Source organism: Zea mays, chromosome 2 (assembly GCF_902167145.1).
Source record: "Zea mays cultivar B73 chromosome 2, Zm-B73-REFERENCE-NAM-5.0, whole genome shotgun sequence".
NCBI lineage: Eukaryota > Viridiplantae > Streptophyta > Magnoliopsida > Poales > Poaceae > Zea > Zea mays.
In genome coordinates this window covers 117,797,352-117,808,278 of record NC_050097.1, presented here as the reverse complement: position 1 = coordinate 117,808,278, position 10,927 = coordinate 117,797,352, and the positions used below count along the sequence as shown (strand labels likewise).

Below are 10,927 nucleotides of genomic sequence, written 5' to 3'. Positions count from 1 at the left end.
GCGTCTCTGCTCGAGGGGCGAGGACAAGCTATCAAAGCCAAAGAGCCGGAGGCCCGGAGCACGGATGGTGGCGGTGATCCCGTCGGCGACGAGGACTTCTTCAGCCGCCACCACCTCGGCGTAGACGACGGAAGCCATCTGCCCACCTGCAGATCCCCACTCGGATCCTCCCGGACGAGCGGAGCACTGACCTCCGCGCAGAGGCGCCGTACCGGGGCAAAGGCAGGACAGCCCCAGAAAACGAACGCTGCCCTAGCAGCGCGCGACGTCTTGGGCGGTCCTCCGGTGCGCGAGGCGCGACAACCGCTCTTGCGGCGGGAGGGGGCACCAGGAGCCGAGCCAGAGCCAGCTGAGCCAGCGAGCCCAACGCGCTGAAGCTGACGACGCTCGCCGCCGACCAGCCTCGCGTTGTCGAAGTCCGACCCTCCCGCTAGGCCGGTGAGCGCCCTCTCCCTTGAATGCTGAGGGAGAAGGTGACCCATGAACCCACGCGGGAGGTAGAGCTCCGGCTCAGCCCGGCCTCCGCCCCAGCCAGGATGATGAAGATCCTTGAAGCTGAGGGCGGGACCAAGATCGCAGCCCGGCACGCTTCTCCCCACCATCGAGCTGGTGGTCACCGTCTTGGGTGACCACCGGCGAGGGGATGCGGCCGGGCTGCCTGATGAAAATCCTTGAAGCCGAACGATGGCTGAAAGGTACCAACTTCCGCGAAGTTGCGTTCCTCCAACGACAAGGCGGAAGAACTGCGAGTGTCCCCCATCCAAAGGCTCGGAAGGTGGAAAGACGCGACGCATAAGGGGAGCGCGAAGACATGGTTGCCTTTCAAGGGGGTCACCCTTCTTTTAAAGGCAACTCTCCCCACTTGCGTCCTCAGCCATCGCGGGCTGAGTCTTCTCCAGCACGCTCCAAGGTCCTCCCCCTACGACACGGGGGCTGGGTCCCACGCGTCATACAAGCTGGCCGAGGGTAGAAGAAGCCAAACCGCCGCGCGCGGTGCGCACAACTGCCCAGCGATTACGAGCACTCCTCCACTTTCGCCCAGACCAGCGGGTGAAAGGGCGGACCGCCATGCAGGTGGCATGCAACCGCACCAAGGGGGCGCACCCTTTCGACTTCGACGCGTCCAGCATGGAGGCCCAGGCCCACACGTCATGTAACTGGCGCGTCGGTTGCTACGTGCAAGAAACTGCACCGCCACTCGCGCCACTACCGTGCCTCCTCGACTGCGGAACCAGTACCGCGACTCGAGGCAACCCTGCGCATGACCCAGCAGTGCCAATCAGGCCCATCGGTCACAGGCCAGTCAGCCGCGGGAGAAGGCGCGACGGTCGATACGGCCAGAAATGGGCCGGCAGTAATGGCGGTGGCAGGCGGGCGGAAGCAGCGGTCAAGTCGTCAGCCAAGCTCACGTCCCCTCCTGGGACAGCGAGAGAACCCTCTCCCACGGCGTGAAGACGGCGCGCCCGTGTTCCATTCCTCGAACGGCTCGCGCACGCGCAACGGCTGCCCCGCGAACCACTTGTCTCGTCGCATTAACTCTGCGGCAGGACAGGCGGCACCTTTGGTGGGCGAAGTAGGCGACGCTTCACCTCCGCCATAATGACCGCGTCAAAAAAGGTGCGCCACGTCATTCGATTTTGTATCCTTTTCCTTTTCCTCTTTCTCTCTCTTACAACAGGGACCGGGAAAGGGGATACCCCAAAAGGGATCCTTCTCCGCGAAGGAAGCGGGCCCCGAGCCCCCCTACTGATCAGAGGTTCGAAGGCTGGCCCCTCGGAGGGGTTCAACAACCGCCTCAGAGCGCTCGGGCTCCGCGCCCACTACTGGTCAGAGGTTCGAAGGCCGGCCCCTCAGAAGGGTTCAACGGCCGCCTCAGGCCACTCGGGCTCCGCGCCCACTACTGATCAGGGGTTCTTAGGCTGGCCCTCGAAGGGTTCGACAGCCGCCTCAGACGCGGAGTGAGGGATGACCCTGGGTACGTTCGATACATAACCAAGGCTCGGGCTATGCTCCCGAGGTACCCTAGGACATTTTCGAGACCAACGGGAACGATTTTGTAACGGAATCCCATCAGAGGGAGGCATCAAGCCCTCGGACCCCATCAAAAGGGGACCGGGTCCAGCAAATCACCCGCAGGTACTTTTGGAGCGCGCCTCCGGGCCACTAGCCGACCCCTAACAAATGGGGCACGGGCGTCCACTCGGATTACCCGTTAGCAGCTCACTGGAGACACCATGTTCGGCACCCTCCAAGGGCAACATGGCGCTTTCCCCCCCCCCCCTCCTCCTTGCGGAAAGGTGACGCAGGGGCGTATGTAAAAAATTCGAGTCTGTCCTTGACCGTCCTCTCGCTCTGTGTGGAGGCTCGGGGGCTACTCTCGCAAACCCGGCTCCGGCCAAACCGTTGACAGCGTCAACATACCAACCCGAGAACTTGGGACCCGACCGTGCACCCGGGCTACGGCCAGCTCGCATGAGGGAACAACCAGACCGGCCGAAGCATCACGAAACACATTAAGACCTCGAAGGAGTCAAACCACTCCTCCGAGGCCTCGGGGGCTACACCCGGCGGGTGCGCTCGCACGCACCCACCGGAACAAAACACAACCGAGAAAGGCCGACCCCCTTGCAAAAAAGTGCGACAAAAGCCTCCAAGCGAGTATTAACACTCCCTTCGAGGCTCGGGGGCTACTGTCGGGGACCATAATTAGGGGTACCCCCAAGACTCCTAATCTCAGCTGGTAACCCCCATCAGCACAAAGCTGCAAAGGCCTGATGGGTGCGATTAAGTCAAGGCTCGGTCCACTCAAGGGACACGATCTCGCCTCGCCCGAGCCCAGCCTCGGTCAAGGGCAGCCGACCCCGGAGGATTTACGTCTCGCCCGAGAGCCCCCTCAAGCAACGGACACACCTTCGGCTCGCCCGAGGCCCAGACTTCGCCAAGAAGCAACCTTGGCCAAATCGCCACGCCGACCGACCGTATCGCAGGAGCATTTAATGCAAAGATGGCCTGACACCTTATCCTGACGCGCGCCCGTCAGTCGACAGAGCTGAAGTGACCGCAGTCACTTCGCTGCTCCACTGACCGGCCTGACAAGAGGACAGCGCCGCCTGCGTCGCTCCGACTGCTGTGCCGCTCGACAGAGTGAGGCCGACAGCAGCCAAGTCTGGCTTTGGGCGCCATAGGAAGCTCCGCCTCGCCCGACCCAGGGCTCAGACTCGGTCTCAGCCCCGGAAGACGACGAACTCCGCCTCGGCCGACCCAGGGCTCGGACTCGGCCTCGGCCCCGGAAGACGACGAACTCCGCCTCGCCCGACCCAGGGCTCGGACTCGGCCTCGGCCCCGGAAGACGACGAACTCCGCCTTGCCCGACCCCAGGGCTCGGACTCGGCCTCGGCTCCGAAAGACAACGAACTCCGCCTCGCCTGACCCTAGGGCTCGGACTCAGCCTTGGCCTTAGACGATGGTCTCCACCTCGCCCGACCCGGGGCTCGGACTCGACCTCGACCACGTAAGACAGACTCGACCTCGACCTCGGAGGAGCCTCCGCCTCGCCCGACCCAGGGCTCGGACCGACCACATCACCGGGGAGGCCATCATTACCCTACCCCTAGCTAGCTCAGGCTACGGGGAACAAGACCGGCGTCCCATCTGGCTCGCCCCGGTAAACAAGTAATGATGGCGCCCCGCGTGCTCCATGACGACGGCGGCTCTCAGCCCCTTACGGAAGCAAGGAGACGTCAGCAAGGATTCGACAGCCCCGACAGCTGTCCTTCCGCCAGGCTCCAGCGCTCCTCCGACGGCCACGACATCACACGAACAGGGTGCCAAAACCTCTCCGGCTGTCACGACGGCATGTACTTAGGGCACTAGCTCCTCTCTGCTAGACACGTTAGCACACTGCTACATCTCCCATTGTACACCTGGACCCTCTCCTTACGCCTATAAAAGGAAGGTCCAGGGCCCTCTTACAGAAGGTTGGCCACGCGGGGAAGGACGGGACGACGCGCGCATAAGCCTCTCGCTACTGCAAGCGCACCCGACCTGGGCGCGGGACAAACACGAAGGCGGATGCTTGTAACCCCCTACTGCAAGCGCACCCGACCTGGGCGCGGGACAAACACGAAGGCCGCGGGTTTCCCCTTTACGCCTGTCTCCCTCCGGTTTTCCCCCCTTCGCGCTCCGTCTCGCGCCGACCCATCTGGGCTGGGGCATGCGGCGGCAATTTACTCGTCGGTCCAGGGACCCCCCGGGGTCGAAACGCCGACACGTTGCACATTCTTGAAACAATCTATTGATACATCGTCTTTGTATGCAGGATTTCTTCAGATGCAAGGCTGGATACGAGGCCAAGTTTGAATCATTTAGGCCCCTTAGTGATCTTTTGGTAATTGATGACAACCATTTGTGGACTAACGATTCTTGGAGAAATAAGAATGCAGGTTGGACCATAGAGGAAAGTATGTCTTGGAGACTTAAAGCATTGGTTGTGGATCAAGAGAAGGCAAAAGTATAACATAGGTTTTTCTTTTGCCGGTCACCAAGTGTTTTAGAGAAAAAATTGACCGGATTAGTATGCTAGATAGTCGTACTATAAAGAGGGGTCAATGACTTTGTCCTATGTAAAACTTAGTGCCTCATAGAGCATCTAGTAGTTGCATTTGCATGTGGACTACGAGCGCTTCCAATTTCAAGAGTTAAAATCTTTTCAAAAGCGTATTTGGGAAGTGGTTATGTTCTGTGGTCGGTGGACTATCCGGGCCAGAAGGCCAGACTATCCGCGACCCACTTAGAGAGGTCTAATGAATGTTCTTGCTACAGGGGTCTGGAGTATTTGTACTGCAGGATGTCCGGGCCTTGGGGCTGGACTGTCCGCAGTCCTAACCAAAGAGGGTTCGAGGTTGCACAAGTCCCTGTGTGCTTGTGCGACCATCCGACCGGGGTTGGCGGACCGTTCGCCGGTGCCAAAATAGATTTGGGCAAGGATTGTGTGTTTTTGGTCGGATGTACTATGGACTATCCGGTGTTTGAGCCCGGACAGTATTGACTACTGGTGACAGACGTCGGACCTTGGAGGACGGACAGTATGCCCATGTAAATCATTTTGGTCAGTGCTTGGGTGCTTTAAGTTGCCAGGTCCCGGACCGTCCGACAAGGGTTGGCGGATCGTCCGGACCTGCCTTTTCTGATAGCCCTGACACGTTTCAAACGATAAAAATAGCCGTTACTGGTAAGGCGGACCAATCGGCCATAGGGCGCGGATCGTCCGCTTGTGCGCAGAAGGTGTGCTACTTGCACATAACGACTAGAAAAGAGTGGAGGGCTATAAATAGAAGTGGAGCTCTTGTGTGAGGGTCCTCTTGGCCATTCCTAGCACACATTGAACTCATTTGTGATCCTCTAACTCATTCTCTCACACTCATTGTTTGGGAATGCATTCTAGTGAGAGATTGGGAGCACCTAATGCATTTGCATCATTTGGTGATCCTTGAGGCACTAGGTGGTACACCGATCAAGCATCATTAGCTTGTTACTATTGGAGGTTGCCGCCTCCTAGATGGCTCGGGTGTTGTCTCTGTCGAGCTCTCTGTGAAGATTGTGGAGGAGCTACAGTGTTGATTGTCAGGGGTTCGCACCTACCTCACCGAAGCGGTAAAGGCGACGCTAGTGGAATCGAGGTATTGCGTGATTTTTGTCCACTTGGCTCAAAGATCAAGCCGTGTCTTGATAGAGGAGCAAGTGAGATCTTGAAGTGCACCTCAACGTGGATTGTGATCGAAAAATCACCAATACCACAGGATAAAATTCGGTGTCATTCCCTTCACTCATTACTTATTATTTTGCATGTAGTTAGTCAATTGTTTATTGCATTTCATTTCTAGCATTGCCATAATTGTTCCTCATAGATTGCTGACTTGTTGTAGCAAGAGAATTTATATCTCTTGTTGTATTGATTAAATTTCTCTAGTGTCTTTGATTTTAGTTAAAACTGTTTATTCACCCCCCTCTAACCGGTGTCCTAGATCCTACACCAGGGCAGATGTATTGGCTACCACGAGCTGTAAGAAGCTCGTTGTGGACATGCACTCCGAGGCGCGAATCTAGGCCATCATCACTTACCACGGCTTCGTCCTTGGGGAGAGGGTGAGCAAGCAGGACGCCCGAACCATGTCGTTGACTTGGGACCAGTACTTGCAGGTAAATACATAACTTTAATATTCATATTAAATATGCTTAATTTTATCTTTTGATAATTCTTTTACTTGTTTTTTGTAGATGATTCTTTCTTGGTGCGCCGCACATCCTCAGTGCTGGAGCAGATGGTGCAGAGGTGGTGCTCGCCTGCGTGGAACGAGGCACACAACGCTAGCCAGGAACGATGTCTGATGATGGAAGGTCCCTCCCACCACCAAGGTAGCCGCAACCTTGACAAATACGTAGAAGCATGGGTACGCGCTCTTTTTATTTAGGTATATAACTTTTGATTAGGCATGATTTCTAATCATCTCGTTGATTTTCTCGCAGTCAGTGTCACATGGTGGATAGCCTTGCTCCATCTTCTTGGTTTATGCTATGACTCACAAGGGCAAGGCGACATCCGACGTCACCTACAACCCGGAGGACGGTCCCGAGGCGTATAGCAACCCCTCCATCTACAACCGCCTTATGGAATACACTGCCATGGCACATAAGGTCCATGGGCCAGATTACGATCCAAGGACCGAGGACATGGACGGAGATGTCCTCATGAGGGTCGGAGGAGGCAATATGCATGGGTGGTACTGGATTGCGGACAAGGCAATCGACTCGTCCTCCACTCCCACTCTGTCTCAGGTGCGAGCAAGTAGCGCGAGCGCGAGCCCAGCCATATGACCTTGGCAGGACATGTCACATCATCAGATACAAAAACTGCAGGTTATTACTAATCTATTCGCCATTCATTGATTACTATATATATTCTCTTTTCATTATCATAATATTAGGGCGAAATATTATAGACTCAGCTAGATTATGAAAGGAGGCAACGTGAGGAGATGGAGAAGAGGATGGCGGAGATGTTTCAGTGCATGCAGAGCCTTGGCTCCGCATCCGGTTTTGCTCCTACACCTCTGTTGTTCCCTTCAGCTGACCCTGCTCAATTCCATACTCCTGTGAGTATCAAAATTCTAGTACTGCATGATATATATTCATCTGGTCTCACACATGCAATCTCTTCTTTGTGCAGGGACAATTAGTGGCATCAAACAACCCTCATGGATCGCCTAGCCCATTGCCAAACTAGTCCAGCCGCCCACTTCGCTGAGATACTTTGTGCACATGATCTTATGTTTGTTGGTGTTGTTAATACTTTGTGAGATAACTTGGTCTGAACTTGTTGATGTTGGTAATGCTTTGTGAGGTACTTGAGACTTATGTTTGTGAGTGTTTGAGACTTAAGTTTGTATTCGAACTTGTTTGATGTGGTAATATTTGTGAGATTTATGGTCTTTGTGAGATATGTGGTGTGTATGATGTATGTGGTGATTCTGTGATATCTGTGATGATTATGTTATATATCTTTGTTTCTTTGTATGGAATAATAAAAACAAATAAAAGGGGTATTCTGGTCACTTTGCCTAGTGTTACACTCGGCAAAGAGGTACTTTGCCGAGTGCCACGACCACAACACTCAACAAAGAATGTACACCTGGGAACCGATAAAGCTTCTTTGCCGAGTGTCACGATCATAGTACTCGGCAAAGAAACAACCTTTGCCGAGTGCCACATAATGCACTCGACAAAGAGACCATCAAAGGAGCCCACTGGTGCTCCCGTTGCCGAGGGCTAGTCGAGGTGGCACTCGGTAAAGACGGAAACTTTTTGCCGAGTTCCTCCAAATACACTTGGCAAAGGAACTGACAAAGTGGCTCACGGGGGCTTCTTTGTCGAGGGCTGGTACAGAAGACACTCGACATGGAGGGAGCCATTGCCGAGAGTCATAGGTGACACTCGGTAAAGTCTTCGTCACTTGGCATCGTGACGACGACTTTTTTTGCTGAGTGTCCGATAATAAATACTCGGCAAAGTCTTTGTCGAGTGTCTGAAATAAATACTCGGCAATGAAGCCGTTGCTGATGCACAGTTCGATGAGACTTTTTTATCGAGTATGAGAGGCAAAAAGTTTGACGAATGTTTTTAGCAAAGCAGCTGTGTCCGGTAGCGAATCATGCAAATGAATTGTGACACTTTTATGCGCTTTGTTTATTTTGAAATAGAATAAATCGGGAAATTAAAGCTTCTTGTCTAATTTTAGTTAGGTTGTGTTGTTGGTGACCGAAGTGGAAATCCGATCCTACCAGCTTTCTCAGGAAGGCATGAAACGAAAGCGAAGCGCTGTATTCGATCGGTACGGATGTGATTTGTCAAACTGTTTGGTATCCAATCCCAAAACAATAGACGTGGTTTGGACGAACATTGCGTGTGTTTTGCCTGCTGAGAGAGATGGTGTGGATAGATCATAGATCATGTCATGTCAGCGTTGGTGCTGGTGAAATACACGCTAGCTTAACAAAGATCGAGCATGCATGCAAGACAATCTTGCACATCACATATAATAATGTGATTTATACATAATTAATGCTTGGTATGTATCCACATATATTCTTCGATTCCGTACGTGCTGGTAATGGTAGAGGTTGGTATAGACGGTATTTTGCCATGGAAGACACGCTAGACGACGGCCGGGAAGGGGGTCAGGCGAGGTGTGGGGCGGAGCAGAAGCGGCTTCTTGCGAGCGCACACCAGCCCGTCCGACTCCGACATGTCGATCTTGTTCACCCCCCCGTCGCCGTCGACGGTGGCCCAGTGGAAGCACTGCACGAGCGCCGCCAGCACGGCCGGCACGGACTGCAGCGCCAGGCCCATGCCGGGGCATCCCCGGCGGCCGCTGCCGAATGGCATGTACTGGAAGTGCTGCCCGCGGGGTTCCAGGCTCTCGGCGGCGCCGCCGGGCATGAATCGCTCCGGCCGGAACGCTAGGGGTTCCTCCCAGTACGCCGGGTCGCGCCCGATGGCCCACACGTTGATGAACACCGCCGTCTGCGGCGGCACCGTGAAGCCGCGCACCACCATCTCCTCCGACGACTGTCGGTGCGCGATGGGCGCCGCTGGGTGCAGACGCAGCGTCTCCTTGTACGCAGCCATCAGGTACGGCAGCCGCGGCAAGTCCGCCTCGCTGGCGATCCTGTCGCCGCCGACCACCGCGTCGATCTCTTCCACCACCTTGCGCAGCGTCTCCTGGTGGTTCATCAGCTCCGCCAGCATCCACTCTACCATGGCGGCCGACGTGTCTGAACCAGCAGTCACCACGTCCTGCAGTGCATGTGCATGCATATGTATATAATATACTATAATTAAAAAAAGCAAGCATGACGACAAGTAAAGAATAAAAAAAGCATGATAGATAGATCTTACGATGATGAAGGCCTTGATGTTTTCCCGGGTGAGCTTGACCTCCGCCGCCTGGTCCTCCGCCTTGTCCATGAGGATATCGAGCAGGTCCTTGCTGTGCGTGGCCTGCTTTTTGTCCTGCTTGCTGCTTATTCCTTGTCCATCGTCTTGGTCGAGCCTTCGCGCCGCCCTCGCCTCCTCCTTGTGCCTCAGGATGTCCTCCAGCAGCGCGTCGAAGCGGCGGTGGACGTCAGCGGCTCTCCTGCGGAGGCCCTGGAGATCCCAGCCACGGACCACGGCGATGTAGTCGTCGACGTTGAAGGCGCCCACGAGCTCGGCCACGTCCTTGACCACCTTCTGCGCCTCGTCGGTGACGCTGCCGGGCACGGTGCTGGCCACCATCCGGATGATGGAGGTGTTGGAGAGGCGGATGAGATGGCGGGTGAGATCCACCGTCTCCCCGCGCGCCGACGACGCCAGCAGGTCGCCGAGCAGGGACACGGTGCCGGCGCGGCGGATGGGGCGCAGCTGCTCCACGGTGCGCGGGCCGAGCAGCTCCGACATGCAGAGGCGCTTCATGAAGCGCCAGTGCGTGTTGTAGGGCGCGAAGGCGAAGCCGGCCGAGTCGTACGCGAACTGGCGGGCCACCGCCGTGAGCGGCCGCTCCGAGATGCTGCCCTCGTGGCCGCGGATGAGCTCGCTGGCCACCTCCGGGCTGCTGGCCACCACGCAGTGCGTGGAGCCGAGGCGGATGTGCATCAGCGGACCGATCCGGGACGCCAGCTCCTGGAAGGTGCGGTGCACCGGCGGTCGGAGCAGGTGCAGGTGCCCGATCACTGGGAGGCTCGTCGGTGACGGGGGCAGCGGGGCCTGTTGCCGCCATGAGGAGATCAAGTGGCGCAGGGCGACGACGGTGACCACCGCGATGAGCGCCAGCACGGCCTCTGGGTTATTCTTGGCGAGCGACGACAGGACGAACATGATGCTTGGGCGGGGGCGGGGCTGCTGCTCTTTCATGGCTACCCTCCTCCTCTTCCTCTAATTTATTGCTTAATTATTAGCGCTCTCACCTCACCAAACGCAACTCAAGTGCGTGTGTATCACTGATCGGAGGATGAAGGACTAGCTAAGTGATCTTATTCATGACGATATGTTGCTAGCTGCTGGAGCTTATTAGCAGAGCAAGAGTATTGTTATCAGCTTTGTTACTCCCTGTGTTCTAAGATATTAATCATTTTAGTATTCAAATTTTATATCTATATTTAAATGGATGACAATAAATTTAGACATTATATAAAACATATATATTAAGTTTTATATAAATTTATTAAAATGCTAAAACAACTAATAGTTTAGAGCGAACCGAGTATTTGTGTATGCGTTATATATAGACCAACCAAGACATGCATGCAGATGCAGCGGTATTTTTGACGTAAATTACTACTGGACTGTTTTACCGAGTGCTTTAGACTTAAAAACACTCGGAAAATCTTTATCG

At 55.2% G+C, this 10,927-nt stretch overlaps 1 protein-coding gene across 1 annotated transcript; it reads right to left on the bottom strand.

The window, feature by feature from the left end:
* Positions 1–8,487: 8,487 nt before the first annotated feature.
* LOC103646891 (cytochrome P450 93G1) lies at positions 8,488–10,559 on the bottom strand. The gene is made up of 2 exons (XM_008671515.4): positions 9,454–10,559; positions 8,488–9,351 (listed from the first exon to the last, which is right to left on the bottom strand). The coding sequence occupies exons 1-2, from the start codon at positions 10,444–10,446 to the stop codon at positions 8,710–8,712; spliced, it is 1,635 nt and encodes a 544-aa protein (XP_008669737.2). The 5' UTR covers positions 10,447–10,559; the 3' UTR covers positions 8,488–8,709.
* Between the last annotated feature and the right edge of the window lie 368 nt (positions 10,560–10,927).